Raw genomic sequence first — 22,179 nt, 5'->3', positions numbered from 1 at the left:
CGTTGCTTACGCGCGACGAGAAATCCTAACCTCGTTACCCCGAGGAGCTGGCGGGAATCTACGTCGGAGCTCCGTCTAATCCGTCCCAACGGACAAACTTAAGGAGGATCGGAGCCCGAAAGATTGACTCAAAGAATAAGCGCCGCCATCCGTCTAAACATCACATCTATGAGGACTAAAACCCTGCCTATATACTGGCCGGATCTGAGGCACCAGTAACCCCCTCCCCGCCACCGGCCAAGGAGCGGCAGACAGAGACTCTAATTGGCTAGAAACTGATGATGTGGCTGGAACAAGCTATGGAACTCTACCTCATCTATGATTTTATTGATTGGAATCGTTGAATCAAAATTAATGTTTTTTTGTCTGAAAAGAATCAGAGACTCCACCTGATGTTCACACGTGAATTTTACGCGTGTCGCCATCTCTGCGTGCACGCTTGGAGTGCATATATAGCTCGGAAAGTATCTTCCTGCCTCGACCCAATCTTTGGAATTTTGTTTCTTCTATCTTTGGATCATCATTCTGTGTCCTCGCCAAAAAAGGAAAATGATTATTGTTTCATATCCACGCCAAAAAATAAAAAATGATTAGCATCTCGTGGAAGCAAAGAACTCGAAGAGAAGAACAAGAAGCTACCATCCTTACACGTACGCACACGCTCACACACAAAAGTAAGCTGCGCACCGTGTAAGTTTCATGAGAAAGAAAAGCCCATGCATAAACTGTTTTGCACCAAGCTTGGGCAAACATTCAAGAAAAGACAAATTTTACTTAGACAAACGCAGTTTACACATGGTCTTTTCTCGTAAACTTTAAGTGGACAAACTTATCCCGCCACGTGCAGCTATACCTGGCCATCCGTTGGGCCGGGTCTAACAAAGTCCGAAGCAGAAAACCTAGGCCCGGGCTGGGCCCGGCCGTCAAGTCTAGATTTCAGGTCCAAGCCAGGCCCATCAGTGAAAAGGCCTGCCAAGCCTCAGGCCTCAAGATGGCAACTGGGATGAAACCCATCGGGTTTTGCCTATTCAAACCCATCCTCGCGAGAAAATCGCAAACCCGTCCCCATCCCCTTCACCGTGCGCGGGGCTAGTTTTTTGCCCGTCCCCTAAACCCGCCAGGTTTTCTAAACTCATGGGAACCCACGAGGAAATCGACATATTTAGCAAACATAGTAGCAACAAAGAATATCATTTCAGCAGCAAAAAGAGCATATTTCAGCAACATAACTCAAGCAAATTTCAGCACAATACTATAGTACATGGTTCAGCGGCTACAAGGGTCACGTTTCAGCAGCATAACTTGAGCAAAAAGAGCAATAACAATAGCTACAAGGGGCATTTTTCAACACAATACAATACCCCATTTTAGCAACAAATATAACCATATTTCAGTAACAAACCGGAGCATATTTTGCCGGGTATTGTGGGGTCTCAGGTTCGGGGACTATCGAAACGGGTGTAAACCCATGAAACATGTCAGGTTGTATAATGTGCCTAGCAACAGCCCCGCGGGGATGAAAAGAAGCTCATCCCCATGACCCTAATAGGGTAAAAACCCACGGGGACATAGGCTTCGGGGCCCGTTGCCATCTTCACATGGGCCGGGCCTCTCCCCTAAAACGCACATATGGCAGACTAACTAGGTCTTCAGGCTCAAAACCTAAGCTTTGTCCTGGTCCGTGGGAAAGACCGGGCCGGGTGGGGTCGGGCTTTCTCGGGCTGGGTCAGGTATCCCATGGCCTAGTATACCAGTAGCTGGTGTCGTTGTCCTCTCGCCTTTTAGAGACACCTCGTCAGTTGTCCGCACCCACACCCATCAACCATCAGGCTCTTCTCCACTGCTGACGCCGGAACCATACTCGACATGACCGCCTCTGGCTCGTTCCAGGCTACCCTCCACCGGCAACGCAATGTCCCTGTTTTTGGCTCGAGTTGTGCAAAATTGATTGATGCCGAATTCATTTTCAGACAACTTACAAATAGCAAAATCTGAAAAAAGGAAAAATACAGGCAGATATACATCTCGATTGAGGCTACGCCACACGATGGGTTCAGGGATGAACCTTGCCGGGAACGTGGCCGGTGGTACGAAGGTTCCCTACTGCCAGTACACAAACTTCCCGTTGGCTATGAGATTCATCATGCATGCATGGAATAAAAATACCAGCCACGAGATAGTACACCATCCGCGCATGCATGATTGCTGCTAATAAATTGAGTGACTCTAATACGCTAGAAACTGATGATGTGACTGGAAGAGGCTATGAAACTCTGCCTGATCTATGATTTTAATGACTGGAATCGTTAAGATCAGTGTTTATCTCAGAAAGAATCAGAGACTCTAGTTGACATTAAAACATGAATTTAATATGTGCACGCTTGTAATGGAGCTAGATACATTTATTTGAGCGACAAGTATCTCTTGACAAACGTAGTATATAGCTCAGAAAGTATCTTTCTGCCCTACCCAGCCTTTGGATTTCGGTTTCTTCTATCTTTGGACCATCATTTCGTGTCCTCGCCAAAAAGAACATGGATTGATCATCTCGGGTCCTCGCCAAAAATGAAAAATGATAGCATTTCGTGGAAGCAAAGAACTCGTAGAGTACAACAAGACCCTACAACCGTTAACACGATACATACACGCTCACGCACAAAATTAGCTGGGATCTGGCTTGTTTTAATCACCTACACTGAGATCTGGTAATAAAAGGAAAAATCGCTAATATAAGATCGCTCATTCTTCCCAAAAGGAAAAGGATCGCCCCTACCAACTGCGGGGCTGAGCAAGCTGGGATTATTAGAGGATAATCAGCGCTGGCGGGCGGCGTTGGGAACTGAGGGGCTGAGCAAGCTGGGATTATGCGACAACAAGCAGCAGGGTAACTTGTGCGCCATTCTTATCTATCTGATCAGTGATCTAGCTAGGGTGTGGGTGCTGGGCATGGCGTCCTCCTGATGGTTTCAGTGATGATGAACCTGGCCGGAAACGTGGCCAGTGATACGATGGCTCCCTCCTGTGAGTACACCCGCAAGTCCAACGTGGCCAGTGATACTTGCTCTGGAGTAGTAGTTGACTATGGACGGATCATGTCGATGCATGCATCGCGTTTCAGATCTCGTCGTCGTTCCAACTTCCGGCTAATACTGTAGTAAAATGTCCACGACACTGCCATTGATCGATCGATATTTCTAGTACAGCCGTCCCTTTCACACAAAAACGAGGAGCAATTAAGCCCGATGTGATGACGGCTGGAGGAGAAGAGGAGGAGGTAGAGGACCCAAGAACGACAGCCAGGACTAGGGAGGTAGTCCGTCGTACGCTAGCTCGGCTAGAGCTATCCGGCCATGGCTTCCTCCTCCCAACCTCACCGAGAAGAAGAGGAGGAGGGTCAGCTCCGGCACCGTGGCCATGGCGACGGCATCACCTCCCCGCTCCGTAAGCTCGCTGTCTCTGCTTCGACGCACACGTTCACGGTACACCTCTGCTCCGGCTCCTGCTGCTGGCCGTTTAACCGGTCTGTCCTCTCCATGCAGTGCCGTCGACGTCGCGGAGCTCGCCGCAGCCCGATGACGACGAGGAGGAGGAGAACTCGCCGATCGAACAGGTGGCGCTGACGGTCCCCGTGGGCGACGACCCGGACACCCCGGTGCTCACCTTCCGGATGTGGGTCCTCGGCATGGCGTCCTGCGCCGTGCTCTCCTTCCTCAACCAGTTCTTCTGGTACCGCAAGGAGCCGCTCACCATCACCGCCATCTCGGCGCAGATCGCCGTCGTGCCGCTCGGCCGCCTCATGGCCGCGGCGCTTCCCGAGCGGGCCTTCTTCCGCGGCAGGGCCTACGAGTTCACCCTCAACCCGGGGCCGTTCAACGTGAAGGAGCACGTGCTGATCACCATCTTCGCCAACGCCGGCGCCGGCACCGTCTATGCCATCCACGTGGTCACCGCCGTCCGCGTCTTCTACGGCAAGAACCTCACCTTCTTCGTGTCCCTCCTCGTGGTGCTCACCACCCAGGTGCTCGGGTTCGGGTGGGCGGGGATCTTCCGGCGGTACCTGGTGGAGCCGGCGGCCATGTGGTGGCCGTCCAACCTCGTGCAGGTCTCCCTCTTCAGGTACGCACACACGCTTCTTCCCACCTCCCTCCGGCAAGCAGCATGATTACTACAGTAATTCCTTGCAACCACTAATTACTTATGAATTACTACTTGCATTACACATCTTAATCACTTAATTAACAATCTCATCTTGTGTGCTTGTTAGAGGGTTGACTGGATGATGCTTGGACTTAATCACAAGCCAGCATTATTTGCAAATTTTTATATAAAAAAACGTACGTTTCATGACGTGCTGGCTACTGCTTGTGATCAGCAATGCGTGTTAACTATGTATGCTTAGTTAGTTGCAACTTGCAAATAGGAGTTTCTTTGATTTTTGTTTGAGCAAGAACAGTAGTTGGCCAGCTACCGGTCATCGGGTCATGGATCATGACACGTCAGATCTGGCCTTGGCTTGCAACAAACCAGATCATCATGAAATCAAGGGCCACAAAAAACTTTTGGCCGGTCTGCCTCTAGTTAAGAAAATGAAATTGATGAAAAGAAATGAGTAACTCTGATGATGACAGGACCAGCCAGCAGCCAACACAAAAAATAAGTTAACTGAGATAGTGAGATCAAGTTCGTTTGACCAAGCTGACAAACAGGTTGGTTTTTTTTTTTCAAGCTCCGCCTACTCATTAATAAGATAATTGCAAACAAGTTAATTTTTGTCATAGGCCACCTTCATTTTCCTTGGATGTTTGAGCAAGACCAGTAGCTGGTTGGCTATCTGTCAATCTGTCATGTGTCATGGCACGTCAGATCTGGCCTTGGCTTGAATCAAACTATACCATGAAATTGTTGGCTCGTCTGCCTCTCATTGACAAAATGAAATCAATGAAAAGATATGAGGGGCATTAATATATGACAGGACCCTCGAGCAGAATCCGAAGAAATGACGGAAAGAAAATCGATGAAAAGAAACAATATCATTTGACCAAGCTGGATCTGCAGCCTTCCAGCAGCTGGCTTCAGTTATATCCAACCAGTTTTATTAATCCCTCAATATGGCAGTAGAATAACAACCCTCCATAGAGGCAATACACATTTGAACTCTGAGGCTGATGAGACAATGGCAGTAGAATAACAGCGGAGGAGGAGAAACCACATCATTTCACCAAGCTGGATCTGCAGCTTTCCAGCGGCTGGCTGGCTTCAGTTATAATCCAACCACTTTTAATCTCTCAACATGGCAGTAGAATAACAGCCCTCCATAGAGGCAACCAACTTACACATTTTAACTCTGAAATAACTTGCTGGCTGATGAGGCGGCTAATGATCATATAACATTGATATCTTCCTTTCATCAACATAAAAATGTACTCCCTCCGTCCCAAAATAAGTGTATTATTTTGGGACGGAGGGAGTTATTTTGGGACGGAGGGAGTAGTACAAACAAAATAGGAGAGGAATTTCATCTCCTGTGTCAGTCCCAAGGGGAAAGACACTGAGCTAATCGACATGCGCCGCAGGATGGCAGGAAAGGAATGATCATGCACAAATGTCTTTCTCTTCCGTAAGATAGCATGTACAAAACGGAGAGAAATTCCATTCCATTTGTCTCTCTCAGGGAAAGGCGGCGAGCTAATTAACACGCAAAACAAGAATAAGATGGAAATCAGTTCGAGCATGCGGAAAAAAACACCAAAGATTCAGAGAACGTAAAATAGCCATCAGCCAGTTTTCTTTTTCCTGAGCATGGCAGCAAAATAGACTTTGTATCATCTCCAAAATCTAAAACACAACAAACCTGCGGATTCGGATTCGAACCATTCTCTGAAACCACTCCTGGAAATTCCAACCAGGGCGCTCCACGAGAAGGAAGTGCGGAGCAAAGGCGGCTTCACGCGCAGCCAGTTCTTCCTGGTGGCCTTCGTCTGCAGCTTCGTCTACTACATCTTCCCGGGCTACCTGTTCCAGATGCTCACCTCCCTCTCCTGGATCTGCTGGGTCTTCCCCAACTCCGTGTTTGCCCAGCAGCTCGGCTCTGGCCTCTACGGTCTCGGCATCGGCTCCATCGGCCTTGACTGGGCCTCCGTCTCCTCCTACCTCGGGAGCCCCCTCGCCAGCCCCTGGTTCGCCACCGCCAATGTCGCCGCAGGATTCTTCATCATCATGTACGTGATCACGCCCATCGCGTACTGGTTCAACTTCTACAAGGCGCGGAACTTCCCCATCTTCTCGGATGGGCTCTTCACCGAGACTGGGCAGAAGTACAACATCACGAGCATCGTGGACTCCCAGTTCCATTTTGACACGAAGGCCTATGAAAAGAATGGTCCACTGTACCTCAGCACCTTCTTTGCAGTCACGTATGGTGTTGGTTTTGCATCCCTTACTGCGACGATCGTCCATGTCCTCCTCTTCCACGGAAGGTAAAATTCTGCAAAAAAAATAGTCAGTCAGTTTCGCAGAATTACAGAACTGCAACAGCTAAGAACCATGGTGACTGTGTGCAGTGAAATTTGGCAGTTAAGCAAATCAGCTTTTAAAGAGAAGAGGGTGGATGTACATACGAAGCTTATGAGGAGATATAAGCAGGTGCCCGAGTGGTGGTTCATCTGCATCCTTACTGTTAATATTGCTGTAACTGTATTTGCTTGTGAATACTACATCGAGCAACTCCAGCTGCCCTGGTGGGGAGTACTTCTGGCATGTGCCATTGCATTTTTCTTTACCCTCCCAATCGGAATTATCACAGCAACTACGAACCAGGTACGCAATTTGACAAATTGCATATCATGCCATACAACTTCAGACCACCAGTTCCCTGTATTTTATTCTTTCGTTCTATGCAGACTCCAGGATTGAACATCATCACAGAGTACATCATGGGGTACTTGTACCCTGGACGGCCCGTCGCAAATATGTGCTTCAAGGTATATGGCTACATCAGCATGAGCCAAGCTCTGACATTTCTGCAAGATTTCAAATTGGGGCACTACATGAAGATTCCCCCAAGGACCATGTTCATGGCTCAGGTAAGCTTTTTCACATATAGTTGCTCTGCCATTTCTACTGCACAAGTACTCATGTTGTATTGTGTCACTAAGCAACTTCTTGAAACATGGCAGGTGGTGGGAACTCTGATTGCGGCGTTTGTGTACCTTGGAACGGCATGGTGGCTGATGGACTCAATACCCAACATCTGCGACACCGAGCTCCTCCCAGCAGGCAGCCCTTGGACCTGCCCTGGCGATCATGTGTTCTATGACGCATCAGTCATATGGGGTCTTATTAGCCCACGCAGAATATTTGGGGACTTAGGAACTTACTCGGCGGTGAACTGGTTCTTCTTGGGGGGAGCCATTGCCCCACTCCTCGTCTGGTTTGCACACAAGGCATTCCCAGGCCAGAACTGGATCTTGCTTATCAACATGCCCGTGTTGATTGGTTCCACTGGCCAGATGCCACCGGCCACTGCGGTCAACTACATCACATGGATATTTGTTGGGTTTTTGTCAGGCTATGTGGTCTATAGGTACCGACGTGACTGGTGGGAGCGGCACAATTATCTGCTTTCAGGTGCACTAGATGCTGGCCTGGCATTCATGGCCGTGTTAATTTACCTGTGCCTAGGCTTGGAGAACATCAGTTTGAACTGGTGGGGCAATGACTTGGATGGATGCCCCCTGGCTTCTTGCCCCACTGCTAAAGGTATATTTGTTGAGGGTTGCCCAGTGTATACGTGACCATTTCCTCATGTCTGGTAGTCCCAGTTTGCAGAAATTGAAAGTCCCAACCTGCATGCAGGGATCAATGTAAATAATAAATGCTTATTTTCAAACCATTCATTCAGAGATGAGAAATTGGTGTTATTTCATATATATTTTCCAGAAAACATGTTAGGAGCACTGCCTATTCGTTAAGATGGAAAAAAAATTACTGTTCAAAGTTTCAGAAAGATTCATGACGAAGTTCTAGTAATTGCATAAAAAAGGATTTTATTTGCAACATATTTTTTGTCAAACCAAGTACTATTCCAGCTTGTAAATAAGTCATTCCTTGATTATTTGGAATCTAGTAAAAGCAAGTCGCAACTTCATAACAGAGATTTCTTCCATGCTATGCAGCACAACAAATAACTTTATGATTGCAATTTCGTAGCAAATGAGTAGATTAACAAGGGCATTACCAATAAAGCTACTAGCTAGAGCGTAAGAAGGAAGAGCTAGCTACTAGCTAGGACACCTCACACCTGGTCGCAAGATACATCAGGTACCCGCGACATCTTCTGCCCGGCGTGGTGCTGCCTCCGTTGTACTATGTCAGGTCTCTGGTCCAGAAGACCGGCGAGCGAGCAGAGGCGTCGGGGCACGGCTGCCTTGCGTGGCTCGACGGGCAACTGAACCGCAGCCTCATGTTCCTCTGCTTCGGGTGCATAGCTGAGGTGAGCCACTCGGAGGAGCAGATCAGGGAGATCGCCATCGGGCTGGAGAGGTCGGTGGTACGAGACCCCAAGAGTGTCAACTACGATGACCTGGCCCTCCATGCGCTCCTGCCGGAGGGGTTCGTGGAGCAAACCGACGGTTGTGGGCTTGTTGTCAAGCGGTGGGCACCGCAGGTGGACATGCTCCACCACAGGGCCATGCGGGTGGAACTCGGTGCTGGAGGGGATCATGTCTGGTGTGTCGATGTTGGGCTGGCTGCTGTACGCGGAGCACAGGATGAACAAGGTGCTCATGGTGGAGGATCTGAGGATCGCGGTGGAGATGGTCGGGTGGCAGCAGGGGCTGGTCCGGACCGACGAGCTGGAGGCTAAGGTTAGGCTTGTGATGGAGTCCCAGACAGGCAGGGAACTCCGGGAGCGAGTGTCTGTTCACCAGAAAGGCGCCGCCATGGCCTGGAGCAACGGTGGCTCGTCATGGTCGGCTTTCGAGCGATTCCTGTCGGACATGAACTGCCGCTGTGGAGCCGCTGCTGGACAGTCCATGTGCCCTTGAGCAGGCATCAGACTTTCGGAGCCAGAGGAAAGAGGTGATGGACATGACTCGCTCTGCCGACAAAGTTCAGTTAAAAATAATTCAGTTGGGACAGTCCTGACGGACTTGTACCCAGGATGTGAAGCAGAATCACATCTGTACTTACTTACCAACAAAAAATTACACTAGTTCTCAGGAAGCTCGATAAATGAATAAACAACATATCAAAATTGACTTAATTTGAACGAAACGTCCTACTCTTTAACCATGACACATACTATGGATCGGAGGGAGTATTTTTTAGTGCCTCATCATATGGTTTACTTCTTATGATTCTACTGGGGATTTGGATGTGGCCTGGTTCCAAGTTAAGGGCATCCTTTTGGATAACAGAAATTAAATTGTCCTACTGCCGTGAATGCAGGTAGTTTAGTGAGCAGAACTCTAACTGTTGACAGTTTCAGTTACAAATAGGGAACAAAGATGTTTTACCAGTTCCTCCTGTGGTTGAGATGAATCTGCGGGAAGCTTCTATGACATTGAGTTTACAAGAGCAATTCATCAGGTTGGAGCAAGAGCTGAGCTGCTGACTGGGAGCAGAATAATATACGTGCTTCTGATCAGCAGGGTCCTTTTTATCACATATATTTCACAAAACTAAGAGGAATACACTCGTATCATCATCAACAACAATACTGTCAGAGATAACTCTAAATGGTCGTCAGAATCATCGCCATCTTCCTCTCCGTTGTCTTTCCCTTCCCTGACACACAGCCCAGCAGTCTCCACCAGTGACGATGGGGACGAGCACATACTGAGTTACATGTTGACTTGGAGCACTGAAGTTCTCTCACAAAGTACTTCAATATAGGGCAAGCCATGGACCACATCCTATTTTACACTGCAGAAATACAATGTTCCCAGGAAGATCTGAGTTGCAGAGGCAATGACAAGGCAAATGAGAACTGAATACAGAGTAACCATGGGGTTTGAGTTCAGCAACCAAGAACACCATTTAACTCTACACTATTCATCCAGAAAGCTTTGTTGCTAACAATTAGCAGCTCCAGTTCCTCAAATATTCTCTAACCTTGTTCATGCAACTCACTGTTTTCACATGATCCAAGCCTCCTGTAACTCACTGTTTTCACATAATCTGAAACTAAGTGGGTTGTAAGTCCCAAGCTTGGTGTGGAGAGCTCCATGAGCTCATCAAACAGCCTCATCACCGCCACAGCCATTCCATTCTTACACAACCAATAGATCAATGTGCTATTGACGGTGTTAATTAGTTTCAGTAGAAGAATTTTTCAGAGAAGTTACAGAGGAAGATTAGTGCCATCAAGGCATCAACTTACTTGAGAAATTTATCCAGAATAAAATGGTCAGTTTTGGGCTTTGAACCGGAGTCTGCACACCACACCTCATGGTTATGTATCTAGCACTGAATTGAGATGCTTGTTCCAAGTATCACTCTTAGTATCTAACACTCTCCCGATAAAGATCTCCCAAGAATCACCATCCAAGAAATCCCCACCACTTAAGGCAGCAGTTTGAACAATTTTGCCAACAATATCGTCGTGTATTGGCTCAGAAAGGCTATCGGCCAAAACTTGGTAAAGAACCTTGCTTGGGGTGCACCCTTTGGTCACCATCTCAGTAAATACTGCGGCCCCTTCATCTGGCTTCCCAATTTTGCAAAATCCCTTGATAAAGGCCTCGTAAGTCATGGCATTTGGCTCGTATCTCCGTTCAACCATGTCATCCCACACCTGCCCAGCCTCTTGCAGCTCCCCATTTTCACACAGTCCGGAAATAAGCGAGTTATAAGTCAGTAGGCTTGGCTTGTAGCCCTTCTCGAGCTCATCAAACAGCTTCCTTGCCTCCCGAACCATTCCACTCTTGCATAACCAGTACATCAATGTGTTCATGATTGTGTTATCTGGTGGGACGTTCTTCTTCACCATCCATTTCCACATTTGGTGTGCTTCCTCTGCTTTTCCGTCCTGGCACAGCACATCGACCACCTTGGCAGCCAGTGGTGTGTCAGGCGTGTGTCCTGCCCCAAGCATCTCATGCATTAGATTGCACGCCTCGGCAGATTTCCCCTCCTTGCAGCATGCCTCGATCACGACTGAATACGTAACCTCATTGGGATGCACCCCAGCTGCCTCCATCTCGTCCATAATCCTAGCTGCATCCTGTATCTTCCCGGTTCGGCAGTACCCATTGATGAGCACTGTGTACATCGTAACATCTGGCACGCGCCCACTGGCGATTATATCATCGAATAGCTTCTGTGCACCCTTCAGATCCTCCTTGGCACAGTACGCGGAGAGAACCGTAGTGTAGGTGACGACATCAGGGACGATCCCCCACCCGGGCATTTCATCGAGAACCTTGAGGGCGGCATCGAGGTCGCGGACGCCGACGAGCCCCTTGAGCAGGATGTTGCAGGAGACGAGGTCGGGCGTGATGTAGAGCTTGGTGGGCGCGGCGCGGAAGAGGGCGGCGGCGAGGCGGAGGCGGCGCGCGGCGACGAGGGAGTGGAGGAGGGCGTTGAAGGAGCGCACGGAGGGGTGGGAGTTGAAGGACGGGAGGGAGAGGAAGAGGCGGAGGGAGGGCAGCGGCGGGAGCGCGCGGAGGAGGGGCAGGAAGGCGCGGTCGGAGAAGGCCGGGAGGCGGGCGGCGCGGAGCGCGGAGAGGACGGGCGGCAGGAGGTCCGGGGGCGCGCCGGCGAGGCGGGAGAGCACCGCGGCGAAGACGGGGATGGACGGGGGCAGGGGCGGCGTGGCGCGGAAGAGCGCGTGGCGGAAGGCGAGCACGGCGAGCTGCGGGGTCGGGAGGCGGAGGAGGAGGCGGGAGAAGCTCCGGGGGGTGAGGCGGCGCGGCCAGGGCTGGACGGGCGGGGTGACGGTACAGTGGGACGGCGGCGGGAGCGAGGACGGGAGGTGCGCGAGGTGGGCGAGCTGCACGGTGGTTTTCGCGGACGGCGCCGCCGCGGAGAAGGGGCGGGAGGCAGGCGGCGCCGCCGGCCAGCGCCGCGGCGGCATGGCGGCGCGGGTGAGGTCGAGAGCGCGCCGCATCGGCATGGTATTTGGGGGATGGAGAAATTACAAACGGAAAATCATAAGGACGAGCGACTAAGAACTGAGTAACTGACATCTCCCTTAAAGAAAATACAAACCCATCTCTTTTTTTTTTGAAAAAACTCCAAATCTATACCTCTGCAATCATGGCAGTACAACGAACACCAGAAATAATAAAAATTACATCTAGATTCATAGACTCGACGATGATAAGAACCGAAGTGTGTTCTCGTCCAGCTCCGTGATGCCAGTGGCCTGATCTAGGCGTGGAGTCGGTGGCGGTGGAGTCGGTGGATGCTGGTGGGCCCTCCTCCAAGCGTGTTCTCGTCTAGCTCCGTGGAGCAGCGGCGCCGCACAATGTCTGTGGTGTATAGGAGGTTTCAGGCAGACCAAATCCAACTCGAATGGTCCTGTCCTTGCGCCCAGCGGGGCGAGGCGGTCAGTCTTGGCGTGTGTAGGGCGGTCCAACCGGGTTGGCGTGTGTTCTCCGATTTCTTGAGTGCGGCGACGACTAGTCTGTTCCTGATAGTGTGTGCTTGGCTCTCCCTATCCGGTGGCACTGGAAGGTCTCGGATCCAGGATGGTTGGTGGAAGACCGATGGAAGACTCGGCTCCGGATAAAAATCATGCATTGACCTAGTCAGTGCCGACAGTAACTACGTCTAGGGATGTTGTCTTCCTCCTTGAAGGTACCGTCGTGGAGCTTGTTTGATCTTCGTACCCCATCACTTGTGGTCTCCGGGTGAAAACCTAAAATTTGGCTAGGCCAAATCAGGTGATGCCATGATGGTAGTGTCCTCGACATTACTTCTTGAAGGCGTCACCTTGGAGACCCGACGATAGTTACCCGTGGTGTGGAGGGCTTGTTGGTGGTGTTTGGATCTGTGGTGGTACCCGTTACTCCTTTTTTTTCTTTTCTTTTTGCATTAGCCTTTTTGCTATGCTTTCTTCCTTGAAGGTGTTTCTATAATGCTTCTTTTGATCAATAAATTTGACGGATGTCCTGCCAACGTTACAAAGAAGAAAAACTCCTATTGACTACCCTGAAGGTAGCTATAGGCCATGGCGCCGTGACCGATGCTAAATTAGAATCCAGTCACCTAACCTATAGCCAGTTCCCTTTTTTTAATCAAAAGGTATCACTCCCGAATTTCATTAATGAAACCAACAACCTTTTACAACCAAAACGCAGCCACCACGCACAGGAGAGCGGAGAGAGAGCGAACCCCCCCCCCCCCTTCCACACCCAACGCAGCATTCAATTTCGCATTGAGCACACCGAAGCCATTTTTTTGTAATTTTGTTTATATTTTCAAATTCTAAAAATATAGATTTTTTAAACTTCACTTTACATAAATTTTTCAAAAAATGTTAATCATACATTTGAAAAATGCTAAACATGTACAGAAAAATATTTCTGGTCTGTATGAAAAATGTACAACATGTATGAAAAATGTAGATATCAAAACATAAATAAGAAAAATATGTCAATCATGTATTTAAAAATGTTAAACATGTATAATGCTTTTCCTATTGTGTACAAAAAATGTACATGGTGTATGTAAAAATGTAAAATGTGTATGAAAAGGTAGACTTCAAAACTAAAAGAAAAAATTTCAATCATGAATTTAGAAAATGTTAAACATGTATAAATAGATGTTTCTAATGTACATGAAATATGTACAACGTCTATGAAAAAACTAGACATGAATAAATAAAATATGAAAAAATGTTAACCATATATTTAAAAATTTAACATGTATAAAAATATTCAAGGTGTATAAAACATATAGAAGGTGTATGTAAAAAATAAACATAAAAACATATTTTAAAACCTGTTAATCATGTATTTAAAAACGTTAATTATGTGTATAAAATTGGTCCTGCTATATACGAAAAATGTACAATGTGTATGAAATAAAAATAGGCATCAAAGCATATATTTTAGAAAATGTTTATAATGCATTTGAAAACTGGTAAACTTTTATTAGAAAAATGTACCAGATGTATATGACAAATGTAAACTTGTGTTGAAAAACCCCCGAAGAAAAATAAGAAAGAAACAAAAGAAAAATCTATAACAAGAAAACTGAAAAAGGAAACAATAAAACCGAAGAAACCTGTGCAGAAAAGAAATCAGAAACAAAGGAAAACAAAAAAAACATAGAAAGCAGATAAAGAAACAAAAATCCGTAGTACTATAACAAAGAAACAAAAAGACCAAAAAAACCATTGAAATAAAAAAAGGACATAACTGTTGAAAACCGCCTAAAACCATGAAGAAAAACACAAAAAGTAAAAAAAATCCAAGGAAAACCGTACAGAAAACAAACAGAAGAGAAAGAAAAGCAAAAACACCATTGAAAACCATAAAGAAATGCACGGAAAAAGAAAGGAAAGAAGAAAAAAAACATGAAGACCGGACCAACGAAGCAACAATAACAAAGAAAAAAAAACCATCAAACAGCGATACATCGAGCGAGCGTCGCCTGGTTTGCTAGCCACGACACAGAGAGGGCCTTCCCGGCAAGAACTTAAAGAAAAAACCTCAAGGCGAGAGTAGCATAGAGCTCGCTATAAGTGAGATATAGTTGCCACACTCCTGTTTGGTGGTGCAATTAGGTCTTCTTTTTCTTGGATTTATTTGTCAATACATTTTACCGTAAAGCTTGTACTCCTTCTGATCCGCATTAGTTGTACTAAATCAATCATCAACAATAATATGGATCCGAATGAGTGCATGCATATGAGTATACAGACTCTCAAACGCTGCCGCACCGAATCACACGACCACCCCCAGACAGGTAAAAATATTCACAATGGACACTGTCGGCCGCGAAATGCATGCATGTATCGGCGCGCTAGGCTAGCTGCCCGGACACGACGGGGCCTTGGGAGGTTGGGTCCGTGGCGGTCGGTGCCGCCTGCGAGGACGACGACCCGAAGAGCTCGCGGCGGCGTCATGCTCCACGCCGGCCATAGCAGAGTCCATGTCCACCTGCTCCTGCCTGCAGTCCTCGCTGCAGAACGCCGCGTCCCCCCTGTACATGAAGAGGTGGCGGTCGGAGGCGATGCATCGCTTGCACAGGAAGCAGGTGTGCAGCTGTAAGTGCCGTCGGCGACGGCTGCCGTCGTCGACGCCTGTGATCTCCACGTCCAGGAAGAAGAGCGGGGAGGCGACCACATTCACGTTATACATCGACTCCATCACCTATCCAGTAGCCAGCTAGTTAGAAATAGCATGCGATCAGTATTACTGTATTTAAAACGGAAGACAGTTAGACAGGTGAAGTTTTCAAAGGTTCCACCCTGTGTCTACGTACATTAGCTAGCACCTGGACATATGCCTAGAGCTGTAGAAAAGCTGGTGCGGAAACCGACAGGGCGCGCGGCGGCTGGTTTTTGTTTTGTTTCGCCGGACAGGACAACTTAAATGCCGGTGGCATATGCAACGGCAATGTATATTTTGCCAGCACCGGCCATACGTATGTTTAAGTAGATTAAGTAATTGCCCGTGCGTTGCAACGGGATATACTTTGTACATTGGTGAGAATAAATTTTAGTGAATATTTATGCGCAATCACCGTGATTTTCATATCATTTTATTGTTAATGTGATTCTATGTAAAAAATGGACTTTAACTACTGATTAAATCCACACTTCACTTAGAAAAAATATTATTATTTTATTTGGCAAGCCAATAATTAGTGGGACCATTTAGTCCCTTGTCAGCTGACATATACTTTCAAGAATTCCTTAAGGCCCGTATGCTTGAAAAATTTTGGAAACAAAAAAAGTAAACTAAAAATATTTTTCTCTCCGTATATAAACCACATGTAGATATATTTCTTGATAAAAATATCCAGGACAAATATCCATGGCCCGAGGAATGGGATGCCTGCTAGATTTAGAATCAGCATTTTGAAAAAATGACCTAACTTTATCCATGTATCTTGAATGCAAAGTAATGTTTACCGGGTCTATCTAGATGTGCCCTCGTTATTGCACATCTAAGTGACTCAATCAAGCACAAAAAGGAAAAATAAAGAGATACCGGCACGAATCTTCGGGTAAAATCAATGACATATGACTTAGATGTGCAATACTTAGGGCACATCTAGATGTGCTTAGCAAAAATTTAAACATATTAATCACTCTTGTGCTAGTATAAGATTTGAAAGGAGATCATCTCGCATTCATGATTTATATTCACACACATTCAAACTATTAATAGGAGATATACATACTGCTCAGACATCTAATGCGATAAATAAATGAGTATGTTGACATCAAGAAATCTTTGGATTACTCAAATAATTCTTTTTCTAAGAGTTGAAAATTTTGACATAAGATAGGAGAGGGAACCTTACGGTTCTTTTAAGTAGTAGAAAATTTCCGACGCCCTGAGAGAGAGCCTGGGGGAGAAGAGGAGGGTGAGCAGATATGTGGCGGTGGCATGGGAAGGAGAAAGCGTATGGAAGAAGAGGTCGGTTGCTATGGGAAAGTGAAACAAATCCCTGATTTTTACGGAGAACATAAACGTGATTGATCTCGGAAAATTGGTAACGACAAAAAAAAAGAAGTGGGTGTGGACGAAGACGTGGGTGGAATAAATTTATTGACGTAAAACGGCAGAGGGAACCTTACGACCGAAATTTATCTCATACGCACACCTGTTTCTACACCAGAGATCTTTGTGAGAGGTTCAAATAGTTGACCAAACGCTCCTGCCAAAAAACAAACAGTCGACCAAATGCAGCATCACTCGCTCCAGGCCAGCTCACTTCAGCTTTCCATCGGGCTCTGTTCTACAATTTTATTTTCTTAGATTCTGACTCTTCGACTTTTCAATCGGTTTTCCTTCATAAAATCCCGGCTGTTGGATTTGTGTTGAAAGATTTTTAGAAAATATTATTGCAAGATTACAAAATATTCATTAAATTTTGAAAATGTTCATGTGTGTAAATCATATTCTTATATTTTTTATATTTTCAAAACTATATGTTTTCTCCTGAATTTATTTTTTCATGACTTTTTAAAAGTGTATATAATTTTAAAATATTCACTAGTTTTAGTAGTTTCCAAAAAAAGTAATGCATGTTTTTACATTTTTATAAATTAATCAGGATTTTTAAAAAGCAAAAAATGAAATAGAAAGAAGACCAGAAAACGTTATTAGAACAAAACCATCGAACTTGTACTATTGCCTCAACTTGGTCCAGCCGATCTCCTATCTTGCTTGTGTGTTTTCTCAACAATTAGTCCCAACGAGCGACGTGTAGGAAACTACGACCATGTTTATTACTATGCATGCAAAGCTCCAACACGTTTCCTTACTCTCTCATGCTTACTTAGCTAAGAAGCATTGTGAGTAATGCAAACTACAACGTACTATGAATTATTGTGAGACTATTTCTCTCTAATATTTCTTGCACAACATTTATCTTTCTATTATATTTCTTTGAGACAATGATCTAACAAATTTTATTTACTCAAATTTGTATTTATTTAATTAGAAAATAATAGAAATTAGGATAATAACCTAAAATTCTGGGTTATTATACATGACCCGCACGAGAGAAAAATCTGGATCAAAGGATCGGGAAAAGGACTCTCTAGGCCAGTCGATCAACACGACCGGCGGAGGAACCCTAGGTACAAGCGGCGTGGCCTCCGGTGACGATCATGGAGAGGCGGCGGCTAGGGTTGTAGATCTAGGTTAGGCTGATACCATGTAAGAGGATAGAGAGGGATTGATATATTGGATGATTTATTGTCTGAGCCTCGTGGATATATAGGAGTTACATGAAATAATATCAAATCAAATGGAGCAGCGAGGAACAAAATCCCTTTCGAAAGAATCGCACTTGGCGCAACCAGAAGAGAAGACGGCGCCTGGTACGAGTGTGACCACTCGTACTGAATGCCGTGACTGATGGTGTCCTGGACTAGAAAGTGCGACTTCTCATCGCCTGCAGGCTGCGGTGGCCACCAGGTAGTTGACTACGGACGTGAGAGAACCACACCTCACCGTGGCACCGCCGATGCCCCAGCTCCAGCCTACCCCATCACCGCCGCCGATTTAAAGGGTCCTATATCTTAACAAAATAACGATTTTGACCAAACTCATATCCCAGCTTTTTCTCATGTACGTATGCCTTATCACCTCTTGAAGGGTCTGTACGGGGATGAGTTTGCTGGACAACTTGCCGGACCGCTCCATCCAGTTTTGTGGAGACACCATTTAGTTGCAATGAAAGTTATGTAGCTTATAGTTCTCTGCATCTTGGTTGAGTAAAATTGTTTGATGAAAGCAATGTTTGCATGCACTTGCAATATGAATTTACATTCACTTCCGTCCCAGAAAAATAAATTCACTTTTTTTCCTGGAAAACTATTGAAGAAAAGTCAAAACACAATACAATATATAGTGGTTGATTTTTTCAGATTAACTAGGGCTACTTGAAGCACCAGCATATAAGAAAACCTGACACTGTTAATAAGCAAACTAATGAACAATAAAAAAACTTAAAGTTTCACAATGTTTATACCAAAAATAACTTTTTTTAATGTTAAGGCCCCGGGTTCTATTCTCGGCACGGCCTCTAAAATCTCAAGACTGGCCCTGCGGGACCCCCTACCCGAGATCTACCGTATTTGGCACCGTCATTGGTGGCCCATGCAGGTCCCTCTGAGTAGTCCCAGCGGTCCGATGGCACTTATAACGGACAGTCAGGGCAGCACCGGCGCAGTCTCAACGCCGGAACGCCCTCTCACCAAATCAGCCAATCAGTCAGGTCGTATCGAAGTTCCAACTCCCAGCCTAGATATCAAACTCGACGCATTGAGGCTCGCCGTTGATTCCTCTGTCATGGTGTTAGGTCAGATTGATGAACCGCAATTCGCGCTCATGCAGACACACCGACGTCAAGTCGAGCTTGGAACGAATCTTACCCCTCGCCGGGCAAGACAATGTAAATGCTAGTCACATATGAATGCAACATCAATGTACGCATATGAACTGGACGTATGCTAGTTAATGTGATATTCTGCGAAATCTAAATCATCCAAATTTTACTGACCCCAATACATAATGGCCAGTCACTAAAGGGAAAATCCATGTTACTATAGAAATTTTATCTCTGATATGCACCTTTTTAACATCATATTTCTTTCTGAGAGGTCTTATTTGACGCTCTGTGCATCAAACAGTTGACCAAATGCTCTATCAAAAACAAAAATAGTAGTTAAAAAAACTGTTAACCGAACGCAGTAGTGCTTGCTCTGGGCTGCAAACTTCGCCTTTGCATCGGGTGCTCACTAGTAGAGAAATGACTAACCACAACTTTAGTCCCATTTTCGATGAACGCCACCACTATACTTTCCAAATAGTGGTGCCATTGGACTATTTGATACGACATCACTAAGACAATCGTGGTGGCGTTGGCACATTTTGAACGGCACTTGTCGGTGGACCCACAGTTGCAACAAGGCGCAACTTAGTGATGATGTGGCATAACATTAAACGACACAACTATTAGGTTTTCTTGTGGCATGATATGTGTTGCCACGCACCACTCTATAATTTTGTAAATGGTGACATTTTTATAACATATTTTGTGTCTTTTAGTGGTTTTACCTTTTATTTTTTTGAAAATGGTGTAAATTTTTTTTATAACGGCTTTTATTTAAGTAAAAATATTGTAATTGGAAATGGTGACATTTTTGTAATATATTTTGAGTCTTTCACTTGTTTTACCTTTTATTTTTTGTAAATGGTGAACATTTCTATATTATATTAGTCAAAAAATATTGTAGTTCCTTATATTAATTTAAGAATATTCTAATTGGAAACGCTGACATTTTTATAATATATTTTGAGTATTTCAATCTTTTTGTACTTTTATTTTTGTAAATGGTTAACATTTTCATATTATATAAGTCAAAAATATTGTAGTTACTTCTATTAAAGTAAGAATATTGTAACTGGAAATGGTGAAAATTTTATATTATATTTTGAGTCTTTAAATTGTTTTACCTTTTTATTTTCTGTAAATGGTTAAAAAATATTATATTAGTCCAAATATATGGCCTAACATGTATTCGAGATTTCTTTTGACTATTGAAAATATTAATAGTATATGACATGTATAATATAAAAATTGTACCATTGGAAGGTCTTTTCCCATAGGAATTTCACGGTATGCTTTGTGTAACTTGCATGTGACATATTATTGCTTTAACATGTGGTCAAAGTTAGTGTCGAAAAAATACATTAGGCCCTATATGTATGGACGGAAGGAGGAATATATTTTGATTCTTTCATTTTTTTACCTTTTAATTTTTTGTAAATGGTGAACATTTTTATAATATATTTTGTGACATTTTTATAATATTTTAGTTAATTTTAAATATATTTTGTTTTAGCAAGTAAAACAGAGGGGCGACGACCCACTGGCCTATTGGGCCTAGCCCAAGAGTGCGTTAGTAGCACTGGATAAAAATGGTTGGGCAATGCCCCCTCGCCCCAATTCCCTCTATCTCTCTCCCTCTCTCTGCCCACAATCCCTGCTGACGCTTAATCCCCTTTTACCGCCGCTGATCATTGCCCGATTCCGGCCATTTCCGGTCGTCTCCGGTGCTGAGGTAAACATCTACAGCTCCCCTTCTCGCTTCCCTATCTCGTAGACCCATTAGATTTGTTTCTTTGCTCAGTTAGGTCATTCCTATTATGGTTTCGGCTATGGTGAGTGAGACGACGGTGACGAGCTCTGCCTCGACAAGGTGAGCTATGCTTCGATTTCTTGCTTGTTTCCTAGGAATGAGTCTATCTGACAGTGACTATGCTTGTGGGTTAGGGTATGTATCCAATTTCTATTCAATAAATAGTCAAGAACAAGTTCTAATAAGAATTAGTGCCAAAACTAGTGTCAAAAACTTTCACAATGCCAAAGCTTTGCTTAATTTGATAGCTCCAAAACTAGTGTCAAAACTTTTTTGTTTGCCAAAGCTTTGGCAGTGTCAAAATTTTCTTCACAATGTACTAGGCAGTAGGAGTACATACAAAACAACGCCAAATTTTCTTCAGAATGTACTAGGCAGTAGGAGTAGATGCAAAACAATTCAAAAATTTAGTTGCATTTAAAATTTAGTTCCTATGAAATTGTCAAAGCTTGAAGTGTAGTGTCAACTATGAAATTGTCAAAGCTTTGAAGACTAGTTCCAAGTTCGAAATTGTCAAAGCTTTGAAGACTAATTTTAACTATGAAAATTGCCAAATTTAGTTGCGTTCACAATAACTAGTATCAAGTATGAAACTGTCTTCGGTTTGAAGACTTGATATATGCAGAAAATTAGCAAAGTACATTGCCATGATCTTCAAATTGCTAGTGGTTGTTAATTACTCTTCTAGTGGTTGTTGTTATATACATTGCTGGTACATTACCATGATCTGTTATATACATTCACAACAACTACAAATCCGACTTGTTATTATTTTTTAGTCTGCGCCGATGAGCTCATACAACACCCACTACTGATATTCATGTAACATGGCTATATATGCCGACGAAGCCGATGTTAGCAGCAACCGAGTAAGAACTCTGCTTCCTATTCGACAAACTCATGCATTATGATTGCAAACACATGCGTATCTGATGATTTCAAACATTTCTTGGTAGGGATACATACCGATTCCGACCCAAGTTGAAGAAAAGGTCCATGATGTGGACATGCTCAATCGCTAGCTTCTGGATTCTCATGAAAGTACAATCAAGGCCCTGAAGGAGGTGAATGACACACTGTAGCAGGAGAGGGATCTCCTAATTGATGAGAAGGCTGATCTCATTCATCAGAAGGATCAGAGGGATCAGGTGATCCAAGAGAGGGTTCAGCTAAAGAAGGAGAGAAATCTCCTTAGGGCCGAGAGAAATGAGCTCAAAATGGTGAAAGATCATTTTCTCAAAGAGGGACAAGACAATAGGCACAAGATTCAACAAATCAAGGCAATCCTTGATCATGTATTCATGTGTGATCGACTACCTAAGCTATCATAGTTCTTAAGTTTG

At 44.9% G+C, this 22,179-nt stretch overlaps 2 protein-coding genes and 1 long non-coding RNA gene across 3 annotated transcripts; 1 reads left to right on the top strand and 2 right to left on the bottom strand.

Annotated features, from left to right (window-relative positions):
* The first annotated feature begins 3,151 nt into the window (after positions 1–3,151).
* On the top strand, positions 3,152–7,928 carry LOC125531348 (oligopeptide transporter 7-like). The gene is made up of 6 exons (XM_048695766.2): positions 3,152–3,441; positions 3,540–4,116; positions 5,907–6,476; positions 6,561–6,816; positions 6,900–7,082; positions 7,176–7,928. The coding sequence occupies exons 1-6, from the start codon at positions 3,351–3,353 to the stop codon at positions 7,791–7,793; spliced, it is 2,295 nt and encodes a 764-aa protein (XP_048551723.2). The 5' UTR covers positions 3,152–3,350; the 3' UTR covers positions 7,794–7,928.
* Positions 5,757–6,858, bottom strand: LOC147957390 (uncharacterized). The gene is made up of 2 exons (XR_015610229.1): positions 6,618–6,858; positions 5,757–6,484 (listed from the first exon to the last, which is right to left on the bottom strand). It is a non-coding gene; the product is annotated as an uncharacterized LOC147957390 (long non-coding RNA).
* On the bottom strand, positions 7,707–12,167 carry LOC125531349 (uncharacterized). Its single transcript, XM_048695767.2, has 2 exons — positions 9,516–12,167; positions 7,707–7,844 (listed from the first exon to the last, which is right to left on the bottom strand). The coding sequence occupies exon 1, from the start codon at positions 12,113–12,115 to the stop codon at positions 10,454–10,456; it is 1,662 nt and encodes a 553-aa protein (XP_048551724.2). The 5' UTR covers positions 12,116–12,167; the 3' UTR covers positions 7,707–7,844; positions 9,516–10,453.
* Positions 12,168–22,179: the final 10,012 nt, after the last annotated feature.

This window comes from Triticum urartu, chromosome 7A (assembly GCF_056163025.1).
Source record: "Triticum urartu cultivar PI428250 chromosome 7A, HENAU_Tu73, whole genome shotgun sequence".
Lineage (NCBI taxonomy): Eukaryota > Viridiplantae > Streptophyta > Magnoliopsida > Poales > Poaceae > Triticum > Triticum urartu.
This window is presented reverse-complemented; position numbering and strand designations above follow the sequence as displayed.

Coding starts and splice junctions, on each gene's coding strand:
- LOC125531349 (XM_048695767.2), bottom strand. CDS start 12,115: ATGCCGATGCGGCGCGCTCTCGACCTCACCCGCGCCGCCATGCCGCCG.
- LOC125531348 (XM_048695766.2), top strand. CDS start 3,351: ATGGCTTCCTCCTCCCAACCTCACCGAGAAGAAGAGGAGGAGGGTCAG. Junction 4,117..5,906: donor GTGCAGGTCTCCCTCTTCAG/GTACGCACACAC, acceptor AATTCCAACCAG/GGCGCTCCACGAGAAGGAAG. Junction 7,083..7,175: donor GGACCATGTTCATGGCTCAG/GTAAGCTTTTTC, acceptor GAAACATGGCAG/GTGGTGGGAACTCTGATTGC.